A 19,356-nucleotide genomic window follows, 5' to 3' on the forward strand; every position below is an offset into this window, starting at 1 on the left:
AAGATAGGACAAGAACACAAAAATGGGTGAATCAACTATAAGAGCAATTTTAAACAAAACTGCTGAATACATAGAGAAAGGTAAGGTTGCTTCAAGTTCATTATGCATGCACTCGAAATCAAAGTATTATAATCATTGAATTCGAGAGACATCTTTCTACATGGATCGAAGATTGTAACCAAAAACGGATCCCTCTAAGCACTGACCTCATTAAATCAAAAGCATTAAGTCTCTCTGCATCCATGAAAGAAAGGGCTATCAATGATGGAAAATAAGAATTCCATGCTAGTGCTGGGTGGTTTGAATATTTCATAAAGAGAAATAGCCTACATAATGTTCTAATCACAGGTGAAGCTGCAAGTGCAGATAAGGAAGTGGCCACAAATTATCCAGAGATTTTGAAGAAAATTGTGGACGAAGGGGGCTATTTTGACCAATAAATTTTTAATGTCGATGAAACCGGCCTTTTTGGAAGTGAACGCCTTCCAAGACTTTTTTGGCCAAATCAGAGAAATCTCAGCCTGGTTATAAAGTCGCAAAGTCAAATGAAATTACTGCGAGCAATATGCGAGCCGTTTGGAAGCACATTCTTCCCCATTGGGCAAATGATTTTAGAGGCTTTTCAAATGAATCTAAGTCAATTAAAACTCATTCTGAGAAATTGAGTGATTCCAACCTGCTAAATTTAGATGCACAGCAGGAAGATCCCAAAGAATATGAAGAAAATTTAATCACTGACAAGCCCAAAGAGATTTCAAAGAAACAAACTGAAATATTTTTCGTGCAGACAAAGTTTTTAAGCAGCAATGCTTAGAGGCTGACTCTGATAAAGAGAGAAGCAGTAAAATCTGCAGAAGAGGCAATAGGGCCATACCGTCAGTTGTATGAAAAAAAAACAGAATGCCCGCCAAACTACATTAGCTGAATTCTTTGTTAAGAAGCAGAATAATAAACTTATATTCTGAATATGTTTTATTGTCTTTCAGCTTCATGGCTTTCCTTTAACTAGGCCTTGAGACATACCCTAATTCATTTATAAAAATATTAAGGGTCAAAAAATAAATTTGAGGAATGAATTTATACTATTTTTCCCTCATAGGTTATTATATTCAATTAGTGCATTTTCAATTAATGCGCCTGTTTTAAAGAACCCATTAATCGAGGGATTGCTGTATATATAAAATTAGTAAATGATAATTTGGCCTGCTTTTCTCATGAATTTTGATCATAGAATATTAGCTTTTGGAGTCATAATGTAAGCCGACTATTTTCATCCAACAAAATCTCAGAAAACTCATTCCAGCAATTAGAATGCTTAACATTATTGATAAATTCACTGTCCAGTAGTGTAAACCCATAGGGGCCAGAAAAATAGCCTGTTAAAGGGCAAGGTTTATCATAGTAAGGGCTTGAAAAATTCTGTGCTAGCTTACCAGTTGAGCAAATATGTCACTAGTTAGGCATAAGTGTGAGCAGGGCCCTACAATCATCTAGAATTATTAGGTAACAAAATCAGTGGAATATGAGGACTCACAGGCAGAGAGAACTCAGCATTACATGGCCCACTGTCTGTAACACTTAATCCATCCTCCACACCATGCCATCAATAGCATTTTTGTCTGTTAATTAAATGTGTGTTCATTGGCTAGTTTTCCTGTACGTTTTTTTTTTTTTTTTAAATATAGTCACATGTTCTTACATTGTCAATTTATAAGCTATTGTTAATGCTATGACTAATTTTTACCTATGTAATTACCAACTAACAATGAATACGTAATCAAGAATGCTTTAATTATTAGTTTCTCATGAAGATGCAGCAAGTGAAAAAAACAATCTAGAGACATTTATAATAAATTTAGTTTAATCCTTTATCCAAGTGTGAGCAAACAAAGTTTGCGCCTGAAAGTATCTTCAGAACTGGGGTAGGGTGGTACAACACCAGGCACTCCTTGCAAAGGTGGAGCAAGCTACCAACACCCCTATCTCAGTATCTCCCATAATGCAATCTCCTTGCGGATATGTCTTCCCTTAATGTTATGGATTAAGGGAAGGGCCACAACCCAGACTAGTTTCAACCTTTATTGAGGTCTCTTCAGTGGGAGCCAGGCCCAAGTGGAGATACCAGGCAGAAGCATTAGCAGGTCCACTTGGACCTGGCTCCCACTGAAGAGACCTCAATAAAGGTTGAAACTAGTCTGGGTTGTGGCCCATCCCTTAATGCATAACATTAAGGGAAGGCATATCCGCAAGGAGATGTGTTTTGCATTATGGGAGATACTGAGATAGGAATGTTGGTAGCTTGCTCCACCTTTGCAAGGAGTGCCCTGGTGTTGTACCACCCTACCCCAGTCCTGAAGATACTTTCAGTCGCAAACTTTGTTTGCTCACACTCGGATAAAGAATTAAACTAAATTTATTATACTCTAACCAAGTGAAAAATAAACTTTCAACATCTTTCTCTAAATTCAGAGTAATTTATTAAAAAAGGATGGCACACCATTTGGCAACTCCTATAGGTAGAGATGACCTGCTAATGCTTCTGCCTGGTATCTCCACTTGGGCTTGGCTCCCACTGAAGAGACCTCAATAAAGGTTGAAACTAGTCTGGGTTGTGGCCCTTCCCTTAATGCATAACATTAGACATATCCACAAGGAGATGTGTTTTGCATTATGGGAGATTGCTCCACCTTTGCAAGGAGTGCCCTGGTGTTGTACCACCCTATCCCAGTCCTGAAGATACTTTCAGGCACAAACTTTGTTTGCTCACACTTGGATAAAGGATTAAACTAAATTTATTATACTCTAACCAAGTGAAAAATAAACTTTCAACAACTAAAGACATTTAGTTTGCTTTTATTAGAATGAATAAAAAACATTTATATCCATCCATTTGAACCATCACTAATGATTTAAATTCTGTATATTCTATCAGAAGTTATGAAATAAGCCAATTACTGTCTGTTGCGTATTTATTTTAGATTACTGTGTTACAAACGACTGACTACTTTATAGTATACACCTGAGCACTTTCTAAAAATGAAATGATGCATGAGCATTTTATTTTCTTATTGGTCTTATTTCATTAACGTAAAATCAGTGCTAAAAACAGGTATTATATTGACTATTATACCAAAATAGTTGCAGTAAGTGAAATAAAAATACAAAAAAATGGTTAACATAAAACATGCTCAAATCAGCATTAGAAATAAAACTAATGATTAAACTAAATGATGAGAAGATGATCACATTTTTCAAGCCACTTGTGTGAAAAATAGGGATTAAAAAACAAACAAACAAGAAATGAGGGGGAAATCGCACTAAAACGGGGGAAAAAAAAAAAAAAAGAAATTGTAGGAAATGTACACCAATGACAAAAAAAAAAAAAATTGGCAGGTTTAACAGCAGCCGGTTTAATCATTCCAATATTTTATCTTTGTCGCAGACATCATCTGGAATATAATACAAAAATCGTAATAGCACAGACACACAAAGTAGAGACAATACGGGTGCACTTGGCTAGTCATGGCTGTTGGGAAGGAAGTCTTAAGAATTGTTTCCCAAATCTTAGGAAGTAAAACAACCATAATCATTTAACATTAGGTTGGTTTTTAACTTTTCTATATAAAAAAAGTCTTTCAAGCTTGTGTTGCAGCAAGTATAAACTTGCCTTTTTTTAAAAATAGAATCATCAGCAGACTTAAACCCATAAATCTGGCCTTACACAACATGGAATTGAAAATGCAAATCACAGGATCCAATGGAATAATGCTAAGCTGCTACATAGATCTATATATATAAACATGAACATTTATATAAAGAAAATGCTGAAGCCTTACTTCAGAGACCTAATCTTAACTGAAACGACTGACTCACTATTACAAAAGTTTGGGAAATTGTTATCCTCAATTGTATTAAATAAATTTAGCTGTTACATTTTAATTTAAGTAGTTTTAATTTCAGCCCATTAGTTTTAATGCCATGAACATGTGACTATATATGTAAAGGGATTCGATAAATAAAAAGTTAAGAAGTTTGTGTTGATGGATAACAGCATTTGTGCCTGCAATAGACATAAGATAAAAAAACTATTCTAATTAATAATGCTTCTTTGAGATAAAATTTTGATTTTAATAATACTCTATTAAAATCTAGCAAATTTGCAAGATTTCGGATATCAGATGTTATAGTGGATAGTTTGCTATAATGAATTTCTTTTAGCATGGCATTCAAGCACTTATTAATCTCTCCTCACTGAAGTTTGTTGAATGTTGGAAATATGATTGTTAGTCATCTTGTATATTAAGAGAAAAACTAGTAGAAAGTTGCATCTTTTGATTTCCTATGACCCCAAGGTAGTAATGCAGGTATATATGTAGTCTGTTAGAATAACTTTTCATTGTTTGTCTACAGTGCTATAGAGTATTTTAATAATGAGAATTGGTTATACATAAACTACAGCTCCTTAACATATTGTACTACAAATATAATCATTATAAGTAAGCTGTAATGAATCCAGGTGCCTGCTAGTCTTCAACGAACAAAGATACACATAGAAAGAATGATATTTGAAAGCACAATGTCTGAATTAATGTTTTATTCAAAGCAGAAAGAACGAAAGAGGAGATGGAGCAAGAAGAGAAGAGGTAATACTGAAATCATAATGTAACATACTTTGATATATTTATATACATGAAATGACTGCTCATAAATCATCCACTCAATACATTCAAACAAATGGAATAACATAGTACCCATTGACAGATTTCTCTACATCAGACTGCCAAAGAATTATGCTATCTGAGTGAAGGAAGAATGTTCTAGTATAAATACAAAGGTAATTTCTTAGAAGCATCTCAATACATATTCAGTAAAAAAAAAAAACTTTGTATGAAGCAAAACACTAATATTAAATCAGCTACGTGGCAGTACTACCAATGAACCACCAAGCTGGTCTATTTGTCATTTTCCTATTCTTTCATGATCCTTTACATTAAATGAAGTTTAGTATTTATTTATTTTTAATGTGAATTTCTTTAGTAGCAGTAGTATAGTGGTTGAGCTTAAGGTTAAATAATCTGGAAGTTGTGTTGTAAAGACCAAACATGGAAACTTTTCAAGCTACTTCAAACTCTCCCATTAGCAGGGTAGTGATGGTCTCATACTGACTGAGTAATGAAATTCATTTTTCACCTAAAGATATTCATGAAACATTTCTGCTCACAGTGGGATTCTAACCCCACAGCCTGGTAAATGGAGAGGCAATGCTAACTATTCAACCAACTATGCTGGCAATGCATGTATTATATCATGCAACTATAGTTATAACTTTTATGGCATTTCATTTTTCCAACTTTCAAGATCTATATAAATAAAAAGTGCAGTGGCAGAACTATATGTAAACCATAGACTTGATGGTTAAAGCAATTCCCAAAACTAATACAGTGGATGGAGCACAATATCAATGCAGGTGGTGCCTACTTTACATAAATGCAATCAATGGCTGAGTCCTTCATTTATCAAGGATAGATGATCCCAAATAGTTGTTAGACTCTATATCATTTCTATGTAATCTTTATTAATTCAAATGAATCCTTACTACATTTATCTGTTTAGTGTGGAGAAAAAATAGGTGTACTTATTCAGGAAATATAATAGAAGATTAAGTCATGTGTGAACATGACTGTATTCTACAGTCATAAACTTAATTAAATTTGTAGGTATACCTTAATTCAAAACATTAGGCATCCATAGTTCAAAAGTAAATGTCATAAAAAAATAGACACTATACAGTATATGCTTAATATGCATGCTTCTGTGGTTATCACTTATCTACAAAATAAACCAGCATGCCCACAGTCAAATATTAATTTATTTACACTGACAAGTTTCACATTTTCATATTTACAGTATCAAATTTTTCAGGATCTGTTTTCTGCTTCCTGGGAAAGCAAACAAAAGATGTGTAAAATCCATAAAATGTGCTTATGATATTAAATATACAGAGAATAAACTGCATTGCTCAATGCTAACATACTGCTTTTCATATCATCTTAGGGATTCCACTGTTATGAGAGCAGACCACATGTAGTTGAATATTAAATCTTGGTTTATATTGTACTGAGTGGGGAACTTCTGAATGCAAGTATTATATGAGAAGATATATACATTTTAGTTTGTTTCCAAATGATGTTTCCATTGGTTGTGTGTGGAAGGCAAAAACCTGATTTATACGCTTTTCTGATCCAGTATGTTCACACATATGGTTTCCTCGAGTTGCTTGTGTGTTTAACATAAATAAATCATGCACATTATATCCAGGCTTCTTTAATAGTAGATGAGGCAGAGGAGCAAGGAGTGAATACCTCCAAATACTTAATGCAAATACAGCATCTTTGCAGTTATAATTTCCTTGACTATTGGAATGATCTTCTCTGGGTGCTTACTATTAATTAGAATATCTCACAGGTATTCAAAGCTTCTAGTTTTTCTTCTTACAACTTGATATTGCATATGTTGTCTTTCATAGTGTGGAACATGCACCTCCAATAATATTTTTAAGATTTATGAATTTTATTATAAAATGCTGTATAGTATATCAATGTAAATAGTAACCAAGACCATGGTGAGCAAACTCTTACAACCACCACCAAATTAAATTCACATAATTGGACTTCACTCTCAATGCCCCCTTTCCTTTATCATACATTTCAGCTCAAGTTTAGATCCAAATATCTTATCATCCCTGCCTTTTAAAGTTATATGACTGTATATCTTTTAAAAATCTTTTTAATATAAATTTTAATATTAGATCTAATTTAAATTAGTCTCTGGCAGCAGAAGATTGGAATAGCTCCATCACCCAATAAGCTTAGTTTTTTTTTTTTTTTTTTTTTTAATAATAATAATCAGAAGCAACGTGAAACTAAATTTCAGGATATTTTCATATTAGCTTATTAATTTCAGTAAAAATATTTTTTAATCAGTTGAAATATGCCTGAAGCAGTTATTTTTTTCAGGAACTCATCCTTGATGAAAAGTGGACTATCTTAATGTTAAGGCATGGAAGTTTTGCACTATTAGTTTTTTATGGCAAATTTCCATTGGGAAATCAAGTAATACAAACTTTTTTTTTTTTTTTAAATGTGAATACCACCTAGGATGGGTTTCAAACTATAGTACATAGTGCTGTAGGTAGGCTAAAAGTAAACAAAGTCAGCTTCTACAACATTCTATTCTAAACATTCAGAAAGTAAAACTGAATTTAATTTATAGCAATTTACAACAGAAGCTTTAAGAGAGAGAGAGATGAAGTAATAAAAACAGACTTAAAATTAACATCTATTCTGAATGAATCTGAATGTCAACTTTTCATTAAGATTATTGTAACTAATTAAGCCTGTTACTTATGTGCTTATATAAAGATCTGGAAAATGAAAAACCTGGAGTAAATCTAAAATTACAAGAAACTTGAGGTCATACCACAAAAAAAGAAAAGAAAAAAAAAGTCATCTATTTTAAGTTATCTCCCATTGCCACCCTGACATAGCCAAGGACATGTTGGTTCTCATAAGGAATGGATAAGAAAATCTGATAGTTATCTTCAACCTGCAATCAGTAAATGTTAGCCAATGGAAACAATTATGATGAGGAGGGAAATTTTCAAATTTATGAAAACATTTAATTTTTAAAAGCATTTTATTATCAAAATATATAAAATATCTTTCTGTTAACCCCCACTCCTTCTGCACCACTTACTCTTTTTTATCATAATAAATCAACAAAGATAAACATAGCTAAAGAAGATGGTAGTAATGTAGTTCATAAGCATATATGGGGGGGGGGGGGGATGACTAAAGTTCTGATAAACACCTAGAACAAAAATGATATTAAAGCAACTGATATAACCACAAGAAAGAATATAATCTTAAAACCCTTTAACCTCCATGTTACATCAAATTATTATTTTTCTTTTAGGATATATAAGAAGACATAAAATTAATTAATTTTTTGTTCTATGTATTTATCAGAACTTACCATACCCTGCCTCATATGGTAAATAAATTCATTTACCACTTAAAGAACTGCTCTGATTCTTTAAAATAGGGTTTTTCTGGGAATGTGCATCCAGATTGATGGACAACTTCTTTAGCAACAGATATTCCACAACTGACACATCTAGCTAAAGGTTTACCTTGAATGTATTGTGACAAGAATCCTGCATAAAAAGGAGAGAAAGAAATTAACAAATTTCATAAGGCTATACCTATCTAGTTATTACAGTATATTATAGAATTTTTCTGTTGATACTATAAAATTAAGAATATAAAATCATATAACTGTCATGCCCTAATAAAAAGAATTTACTAACTCAAAGAGGTAAAACCTGATTTAAATTTTTCTTTTTTTTTTTTTTTTTAAATGAAGAAACGAGACTGAGAAGAACAAAACACCATTGCTTTATCTTTCAGCATAGATTTGTTGCAGAAATCTATGCTGAAACTATGTGTATTCTATAAAAATTACTTATTTACACTTCTTATTCCCTAACCCCCCCCACCCCCCCCCCCCCCCACCCCCCCCCCCCCCCACCCCCCCCCCCCCCCACCCCCCCCCCCCCCCACCCCCCCCCCCCCCCACCCCCCCCCCCCCCCACCCCCCCCCCCCCCCACCCCCCCCCCCCCCCACCCCCCCCCCCCCCCACCCCCCCCCCCCCCCACCCCCCCCCCCCCCCACCCCCCCCCCCCCCCACCCCCCCCCCCCCCCACCCCCCCCCCCCCCCACCCCCCCCCCCCCCCACCCCCCCCCCCCCCCACCCCCCCCCCCCCCCACCCCCCCCCCCCCCCACCCCCCCCCCCCCCCACCCCCCCCCCCCCCCACCCCCCCCCCCCCCCACCCCCCCCCCCCCCCACCCCCCCCCCCCCCCACCCCCCCCCCCCCCCACCCCCCCCCCCCCCCACCCCCCCCCCCCCCCACCCCCCCCCCCCCCCACCCCCCCCCCCCCCCACCCCCCCCCCCCCCCACCCCCCCCCCCCCCCACCCCCCCCCCCAGTTTTTGATCTGCTGTGAGCAAGTACGGCACCCATCTTGCACAAAGCTTTTTCATTTGCAATTCTTCATGCAAAATATATCCTACATGTTCTTTTGAAATGCCTATAGTCTCAGCAATTTCATGAACTTTGACTAGCCAGTCATCCAATACCATATTGTGCACTTGATCAATGATTTCTGGTGTTGTTACACATTTTGGACGTTCTTTAAGTGGATCATCTTCAAGGCAGGTACAGTCATGTTTAAACTCAGTAGCTCATTTCTTAATTGTCAAAAACAAAGGAGAAGAGTGCCCATAAACTTTTATGAACTTTGAATGAATGTCTTTTGGAGTTAAACCTTCTTTTACAAAGAATTTTATAACCGCATGATACCCAATTTTATCCACTTCAAGGGATACACTTTTGCTTCAGACAGCTGTATAAAAAAAATACTTGATAGAATGACTTGCAATTTCACATGTATACTTATGACAGATGTACCAACTTATAAAAAAAAAACTTGGCGATAGTGTTGCCATCTATGGTAGAGGCCAAGAACTTTTCAGGCCACCCTTGTATATATAAAGGGTTTGAAATTAGAAATGACTGATCGAGCTTGACTTGGGAAATTGTAAAACATGAGGAATATTCTTTTCAGAATATTCCTCATGTTTTTCCAATACACGGGTATCCCTCAAGGGATATATGTGAAAGTGCAAGGCAGGTGATTATGACAAACTTAAATCTGTGCCATAGCATAAAACATTGCAGGGTAAGGATGTTTAGTGCATAGGAGATAGCTAAGAGACACCTAGATGAAGCAATATTAATTTGTATACCTAAGGTAAGGAGGGTTAATCAGATAGGAGTTAGATGGTTAGATGGATGATTAATATTGTTGAGCACGAGCTACACATGAAGAAAATGCTGTGTAGGATATATAAAGAGAAAGGATGACCAGCAAACTTATGAACAATAAGTTTAGAAAAATATAAGGCTTAGGAAAGAAATGTGACCAGAATGTAAGGAAAGCAAAATCAGATTATGAGAAGAATCTAGCCAAGCAGGTGAAAGGAAATCCCAAAGAGTTCTTTTGTTATTTAGCAAGTAAGAGGAAGAATGACTATGGAAGATTAATCTTAATGAGTGATGATGGTCACAAGGAAACAAAAGAAGATAAAATAGTTGAGTGACAGGTTTTTTTTTTTTTTTTTTTTTTTTTGTGACCACTTTGCAAGGGTATATATCATCCTAGTGACGTTACTGCTTTAACATATGTGACAGATACTGATGTGAGAACAGAGGTGAATGAACTGGAGGTTCTTAGGATATTGCAGAATCTCAATGTAAAGCTGTGGGATAAGATGAGATATCACCTAAGATTTTGTGAGAATGTGCAAGGGAACTGGCAATGCCTCTGACTAGGCTCTTTAATTTTAGCCTCAGCTCTGGTAGAGTTCCAAGGGAGTGGAAAGAGGCCAAAATAATTCCCTTGTATAAGGGAGGTTATAAGACTGCACTAGCAAATTATAACCAATCGGTATCTCAGGCGTGGTGGTAAAAATAATAGAAAAATTGGTCCAAAAGAGAATTCAAAATAGGTAGATAAAAATATGATACTATATGAAGGTCAACACGATTTTGCAAAGGCATTTGACAAAATACCAACATCTGGATTAACGTGATCAAGTCTGATCTCCTGGGTTTCTTGGGGATGAGGAAGCAGTGGACAGGATTCAGAGGTGAATGACCAAGATGGTGAGTGGCCTGTGGAATGTTCCCTATGAGGATAGATTGAGGGTGTGTGCATTGCAGAAGTTGGTTGATAAGAGAAAAGGATGATATGATAGAAACATTTAAGTTGCTTAAAGCATTTTATAGGACAGATGCAGGGAAATGTTTCAGCACTTAGCTAGAGGGACTAGAACAAGGGGTCATCCCTGGAAATTGAATGAAGGTGTGGTTAGTAGGGGTCAAGGACTAAATTTTTTGCTTAGAGAGTTGTGAATGAGTGGAATGGGTTGCCAGAGTCAGTTGTGAGTGCTTTGCTAATGGGTTCAAGGAGAAGTATGATAGATTGAATCTTCCACGATGAGTCTTCGAACTCCGCGGAGGTGCCCATATAATAACAATAATACTCTTTTATCCTGAATCAGCATGAAGATATCATTATCAATAATCACACAGTCAATGAGGCTTTTCTTATTTCTTCTTTTCTTTATGTGAATTTGTGTACCTCTTTATGCTGGAACATGGTGTTAATGACTAGTCCATATCCTGAACAGAAATCCAGCAGGTACTTAACATTAATAATGTCAAGTACTTGCTGGATTTCTTTAGCTTTGCTTTTTTTCTCCAAATTTTCACAAACCATTTCTATATGTCTGATCAGATCAACAGGGATCAGCTCTTCCATTATCCATCAGCTGCCTTCTCTACTTACTCGACACAAAAAAGTTTCATTGTTCATTTCTCCATTTTGAAGTTTGTCACATAAATATTTGAAATTACCTTCCAATCAAAAAGTTTATGTTGAATGCTATTGCTACTTCTACCTTTCCTCGATCATCATTGTCCAAATATAACATCCTATATATGTTTCTTTTCCTTTCCACTGATAATCCTTATACTGATGGTTCCTATCTTCAATTCTTCTGATGTTGTGTTTGTTCCAGTAGCTGACTGGAATTTCTAATCTAATGTCCAATCCTCACTTTCACATGGTATGCCCTATTAGTAGGTATTTATTGAGTACTAAATAAATGCAAATGGGCTAGCAATTTGGGACATAGCTGAGTAAATAGTATCTCTGTTAAGCTTAAAACAGAAACAGTCAGTCATGAGTACTCCTGCATGAGTCAAGATAAAAAATATTTATATATATTTGAATGTTCTATTTTTATATTACAATGTATTGGTGCTAGCTATTTGTTTTAATAACATTCATTTTTGGTTTAGTCTATAAGACTATTTCTTAAGGCATTGCTGGCTAAAACATATTCACCAACATAGTCTACCTGAAAAGTTGGATACTAATGTTATGGTTAGTCAAGTTACACATAACCTCCATAGATTTTGAGGACTGGAATTTGAAAAAAGTGATATATACAGTTAGGTTTTCCCCATTCGATTTCTAGGCTGTGGTATGTTTCTTCATTTCCTATAGTAGTTCAAAACCAGACTAAATTTTGTCAAGCTACAAACAATCTTGATATTTTCACAATAACTCGTATTGATCTTAAAGTTTCACTCCTGATTTCAAACTGAATCATGGAAGTGAAGATATGAGTATGAACCAGTAACAAAGATATGTTTTATGTTTCCTTTGCTAGCTGAACAATTTCAAGATACCATAACACACAAAAAAAGATGTTGAAAGTTTATTTTTCACTTGGTTAGACTATAATAAATTTAGTTTAATCCTTTATCAAAGTGTGAGAAAACAAAGTTTGCACCTGAAAATATCTTCAGGACTGAATATGGTGGTGTACTACTTTACCAGGGTAGGTAGTACAACACCAGGCAACTCGTAGCAAGCTACCAATACTCCTATCCCAGTATCTCCCATAATGCAAAACATCTCCTTGCAGATATGTATAATGTTATGCATTAAGGGATTGGCCACTACCTAGACTAGTTTCCTCAATGAAGAGACCTCAATACAGGTCGAAACTAGTCTGAGTAGTGGCTAATCCCTTAATGCATAACATTATACATATCAAACATCTCCTTGCGGATATGTATAATTTTATGCATTAAGGGATTGGCCACTACCCAGACTAGTTTCCTCAATGAAGAGACCTCAATACAGGTCGAAACTAGTCTGAGTAATGGACAATTCCTTAATGCATAACATTATACATATCCTCAAGGAGATGTGTTTGATATGTATAATGTTATGTATTAAGGGATTGGCCATTACCTAGACTAGTTTCGACCTGTATTGAGGTCTCTTCATTGAGAAAACTAGTCTGGGTAGTGGCCAATCCCTTAATGCATAACATTATACATATCTGCAAGGACATGTGTTTTGCATTATGGGAGATACTGGGATAGGAGTATTGGTAGCTTGCTCCACCTTTGCTACGAGTTGCCTGGTGTTGTACTACCTACCCTGGTAAAGTAGTACACCACCATATTCAGTCCTGAAGATATTTTCAGGTGCAAATTTTGTTTTCTCACACTTGGATAAAGGATTAAACTAAATTTATTATAGTCTAACCAAGTGAAAAATAAACTTTCAACATCTATCTCTAAATCCAGAGTAATTTTTTTAAAAAAAAGGTGGCACACCATTTGGCAACTCCTATAGGTAAAGATGACTTCACTATTGCTTCTGCCTGGTATCTCCAGCTCTGGGCCTGGCTCTGACTGAAGAGTCTTCAATAAAGGTCGAAACTAGTCTGGGTAGTGGCCAATCCCTTAATGCATAACATTATACATATCTGCAAGGACATGTGTTTTGCATTATGGGAGATACTGGGATAGGAGTATTGGTAGCTTGCTCTACCTTTGCTATGAGTTGCCTGGTGTTGTACTACCTACCCTGGTAAAGTAGTACACCACCATATTCAGTCCTGAAGATATTTTCAGGTGCAAATTTTGTTTTCTCACACTTGGATAAAGGATTAAACTAAATTTATTATAGTCTAACCAAGTGAAAAATAAACTTTCAACATCTATCTCTAAATCCAGAGTAATTTTTTTAAAAAAAAGGTGGCACACCATTTGGCAACTCCTATAGGTAAAGATGACTTCACTATTGCTTCTGCCTGGTATCTCCAGCTCTGGGCCTGGCTCTGACTGAAGAGTCCTCAATAAAGGTCGAAACTAGTCTGGGTAGTGGCCAATCTCTTAATGCATAACATGATACATATCTGCAAGGAGATGTGTTTTGCATTATGGGAGATACTGGGATAGGAGTGTATGTAGCTTGCTCTACCTTTGCTATGAGTTGCCTGGTGTTGTACAACCTACCCTGGTAAGGTCGTACAACACCATATTCAGTCCTGAAGATATTTTCAGGCGCAAACTTTGTTTGCTCACACACTTGGATAAAGGATTAAACTAAATTTATGATACATAAAAAAAGTATAGAAAACAAAGCATTTATTAACAGATTAAGAAAAATCCATGAAAAACTTCTTTTATGTCTAATCTACTAATTCTCATTTTTTTATTATTTCATTTCTATGCGTCAAGTAGATGCAGCCTTATAAGAGCATTTGATTGTATGAATGAGCAGAACTACCAGTGAAATTGTGCAAAGTGTAAGGTTCTGAAATTTCAAAGGAGGCAGGCAGAGAGAGAGAGCGATCGAGTGCTGGACAGATGTGAAGTTTAGGGGTCACATTTCATAAGTTATGAGGTCATCAGAGGGTCAAAGCTATATAACTGAGAGATGATCCCACACAGCCTTTAAAGGAATGCAGAGAACTGATCAGAGCTTCTGACCTAATGTCCATTTCCTTCTTGTGGTGCACCCTGTTAAGTATCTACCTAGATACTGAACGAGTGAGGATGGGTTGGAAATTTGAGATTTAGCCGACCAAATTGTATTCTTATTGGCTTAAACCAAACTAAAAAATGACTGTACGATATGACAGAATTTCATGCCGTCTGCGGCATTGCCCAGTTAACCAACGTTCCTGTTGTTTTTGCCAAGGAACCAGGACAAACACCGAAAAGTCAACTACTGGAAAAAAGCTGAAAACAAATCCCAACTCAACATCAGAGTTAAAGATCAGTACTATCAACATAAGAAGCCTGAATAGCAAAGAAATGGAGTTAGCTGAGGAATTGGATAAGTACCAGATCGACATAATAAGGGTGATTGAAACAAAAAAGACCAAAACTGGTGAGATCTTTCTGAGCAATAAATACAAAATGTTATATTCAGGCAATGACAATCAAGGAAAAGAAGGAGAAGCCATAGTATTCAACACTAAATACGAGACTAATCATCTTTAATGGCAGGAAGTCTTAAATAAAGTAATGTGGACAAATATGAGAATGGAGAACTGGACAATGAGACTTACTTGTGCCTATGGTCCCAAAAAATTTCTACTAAGGTAGAAGTGGAGGAATTTTTTGATGCTTTAGAGAAAGCAACTGACACAATGAAAAAGGAAAAGTTGGTTCTTGTTGGGGATCTGAATAGCAGAGTAGGAAATGATTGTCAGACATACAAAAAATATTTTGGGAAAATTTGGAGAAAAGAACAAAGCTAATAATAATGGCAAATACCTGTTAGATTTCTGCTCAGGACATGGACTGGTTATTACTAACAAAATGTTCCAACATAAAAATGTGCACAAATTCACACAGAAAGAAGAGGCAGGAAATAAGAAAAGTCTCATTGACTATGTTATTGTTAATAGTAATGTTTTCTCCCTGGTGCAGAACACCAGAGTGTACAGAGGATTTGAAATTGGAACTGATCACTATTTTAATCTTGAGCACCATAAAACTGAATTTCATATTGAAAAGAATAACATGTAAAGAAGTTTAAAAGCGAATAAATGTTGAGCAGCTCTAAGATGTGAACGGTAGACTAAAATACACAAAGATTATTGAAAAAAAAAACAAAAGAGTTTGTGAACAGGAACCAAACCTTGGAGATTCAGTGGCAAACCCTGAAGAAAACACTGATCGACTTAGCCAGAGAGGCATGTGGTGAGATTGTCTGTAAGGATAGAAAAATCAGAACTCCACGGTGAACAGGGAATTAAAGAAGCAATGAAAGAAAAGAAGAACACATATCAAAAGTTTCTGTCAAATAAGTCAGCTTGTGCTCAAAGAATACAGAGGCAAATGTAAGAAAGCTAAATACTGTGTAAAACTAGCTACACAAAAGTCATGGGAGGAGTTGGGTAAGAACATAGAAAATAAATATCAAGGCGGCAGCAAGATATTATGGAGGTTGTTGAAGTAGTTCAGAAATGGAGGAAAGAGTGCTGTAAAAGGAATTAGAGATGGTAAGATATGATAAGATAAGATTCCTGGTAAGATATATGCAAGTATACTTGAGAAGGATTGTGGAAGAGAAGCTTAGTGAAGAACAAGCTGGATTCAGGACAAATAGAGGTTGTCACGATCAGATCTTGATTTTACGACAAATAGTCGAGAAAGCATGGGAATATAACAAAGATCTGTATTTAAGTTTTGTCGATTTGGAAAAGGCATATGACAAGGTGCCAAGAGAGAAGCTATTCAACACGCTGCAGTTATATGGTGTCGATGGGGCATTATATCAAGCAATACTTAGTCTTTATTTGAGTTGTAAGTCAGCAGTTAGAATTGAAGGAAGTACAGGAAGATGGTTTAATGTTAAATCTGGTGTGAGACAAGGATGTACATTATCCCCTCTGTTATTCATTATCTATATGGATCACATTATGAAGGAAAGTGGTATTAAACCTGATATCAAAATTGGAGGTGTTAATCTCAGTTCTTTGCTTTATGCGGATGATGTTATACTTCTAAATAAATCTGCTACAAGTCCGCAAGATTCCCTGACTAAAGTGAATAACTGCTGTAATAGATATGGTATGAAGGTCAGCAATGAAATGACAAAGACAATGAAAATAGGTAGAAACATTGAAAATATCAACTGCATTGTGAATGGCAAACCTATTGAACAAGTAAAACATTTCAGCTACTTAGACACAATTTTTAGTGAAGATGGGAAATTAAATATGGAAATAGACAACAGAATCAACAAAGCTGGTATGGTAGGAAGTCAACCGAATAAATTTATATGGAATAAGAGAGAAATTAGCCAAAACATTAAATTAGCTGTATACAAGATTGTATTCAAGCCAATTTTAAATTAGGGATCTGAGAGCTGGGTCAGAAGTAAAACACTTGACCAAAGACTAGAGACCACAGGCATGAGAGTCCTGAGAAAGATCACAGGGGTGAACAGATGGCATGAGTGGCAATATCATATTAAAAAAGAGGATATTAGGAAAGAACTTGGCATTGCAGCATCCAGGAATGCATTAGCGGAGCTAATCTCAGGTGGTATGGTCACTTAAATAGAATGGGCGACGAAAGATTAACAAAACAAGTGTTCTCTGCCAAGTTGGCAGGAAAACGACCCAAAGGAAGACCAAGATATAGGTGGATTGATACAGTAAAAAGTGCCTTAGAAGACAGAAATATAAGATCTGATAATGTCTTGAGGAGGAAAATTGTAGATAGGAAGTTAGTAATGATGTAATTTTACTATCATATTCTGTACACCCGTTGAGGGTATATATCAGGAATTTGATGATGATGAGGTCATCACAACTATTATGGCAATGATGAGAACCTCATATGGGCTATTATGCAGATTTGATCATTTGGTTTTTATGGAAATGAGGTTATATTAGAAAAGATAAAAAAAAAATGACAATTGGTATCTTTGGAATGAGAGGGGGGGGGGAATATGGAGACAGATTGAAGAAATTGGAGAGCTTTATGGTAAGGGATTGGTGCAAAGTTAATAAGGAAGAAATTTTTTAAAGAATGAAGGGAGGTGTGGTAAAACATGGGGGAGCCATTCCTAGAAACTGTATAAGGAGTGTGAACAAGAGAGTAAGCAGATTCAGCACACTTTCAGGCAACATCCAACTTACCAACCACTCAAAATCAGAGAACCATCCCTTACTCCCTTGCTCACATCCTTATACAATTTCTATAGATGGCTCCTTGTTATACCATTCTTTAAAAAAATTTTTCTATGTTAACCTGGTAACAGCCCCTTACCAGGTTATCTCAATTGTAGTCCTCCTACTCTTAATTTACAAAGCTCTCCAAATGAAATTTCCACAATCTGTCTTCATGAGAGAAGAAAAAATTGGCATGGAAAAGCAGCAGAACAAACTTCTGGTGAATTCTATAATGACTGGTTAGTAGAAAAAAGGGAGGGAGCAGAATACTAATGAATAAGATCAGGAATGAAAAGGATGCACTAACAGTTCATGCATGTGAAGTGGTTGGCATTTTAAGTAACTTTAATGCTAGTACGGCTCTGGAAAACTAGATGGGTATATATGATTCATATAGTAAGGGAATGTGCAAAGCAGCTAATAGCCTTTGATTCAGTTGTTTAACCAGAGTATGGCAAAACAGTCCTGAAGAGTGGAAGGAAGTGCAAATACTGCTACTATATAAGGAAGAATCCATGTCAGGTCTGGGCCAATTGGTGTATCTGTTGTAGAGATGTTGTTGAGGATATTAGAAACGGAATAAAAAAGGGAATGAGATAAGATTAATGAGAAAAATAACTTTTCCAGAGTATCTGTTAAAGGATAATATCGTTTCAGTAACATACATTTTCTAATAGGGTGACAAATGTATTGAACAGAAGAGATGCTTATATGATAATTATTCTGGATTATGTAAAAGCATTTGCAAGAATGAACCATAATAAAGATACTGCAAAAAATTGGAAGGAGATAGGGATGAGTAGTATTGGTAGCCTGACTCGTTGAGAGAAGCCAATGGGTTGTTGATGGAGGAGTGATGTCTGGATTCTAAGACCATTGTTGTTTACCTTATATATGTAATGTTGATGTAGTTTAAGGTTAGATACTGTATAATGCTTAATTGGGAAGAGAGCTCTGATATGATGTCCTAGAAGATTTGAATAAGATTCTTGAGGGACAGATGAAATGGAGGTTCAGTTCGATGTTGTCAAATATAAAGTCAAAGACACACACACACATATATATATATATATATATATATATATATTCATGCTGAAGTATCTGGAATCAGTGGTTAAATTCCAAATGAATACGCTTTGGAGCTCTTAAAGCAAGGATCATAAATGTGAGGCTATTGATAGATTATCGCAACAGTTTTTTTTTTAATTTTATTTATTTATTCATTCTGGTTGAGTTCAAGCCACCAGGCCTTCTCTTTCACACCACCAGACACATTAAATACAAACACAGATATAAAATTACAAATTAATACTTCTAACATAGGATTTCTTTTTTCAGACCATGCTTTTCAGGACACTTCATAAGTGAGTTCTTAATGCAGTGGCGTAGCAGGGGGGCGATCCACCCTGGGTGGCACTTTTTTGGGTTTCACCTGAGACAATTTTATTTGTCAACGATTCTTTTATGTTAACTTAGTAATTTTTAAGTAATAAAAATTACTATAATAATTAGTTTTTAACAACTATACTTACAACTAAAATAAATAAAATATAACAAGACTGTTACATATCATACTATAATTCAAATTCTTAAAAATAAAACAATAAAACGCATGGCAAGGCGATTGCTTTATTGGTTTATTGCTTATACTGTGGTGGCTGCTTATCAGC

At 35.9% G+C, this 19,356-nt stretch overlaps 1 protein-coding gene across 1 annotated transcript in view; it reads right to left on the reverse strand.

Annotated features, from left to right (window-relative positions):
• Nucleotides 1-6,920: 6,920 nt before the first annotated feature.
• LOC150096285 (adenosine kinase-like) overlaps nt 6,921-19,356 on the reverse strand; it is a 286,808-nt gene continuing 274,372 nt past the window's right edge. The window contains exon 11 of the mRNA XM_090409587.1: nt 6,921-8,215. Coding sequence (XP_090265713.1) covers nt 8,067-8,215 — 149 coding nt within the window. The 3' untranslated portion in view covers nt 6,921-8,066. The remainder of the gene's footprint in view (nt 8,216-19,356) is intronic.

The sequence above is a fragment of the Typopeltis vanoorti genome, chromosome 19 (genome assembly GCF_054136105.1).
Source record: "Typopeltis vanoorti isolate ZY-2024b chromosome 19, IOZ_Tvanoo_1.0, whole genome shotgun sequence".
Taxonomy (NCBI): domain Eukaryota; kingdom Metazoa; phylum Arthropoda; class Arachnida; order Uropygi; family Thelyphonidae; genus Typopeltis; species Typopeltis vanoorti.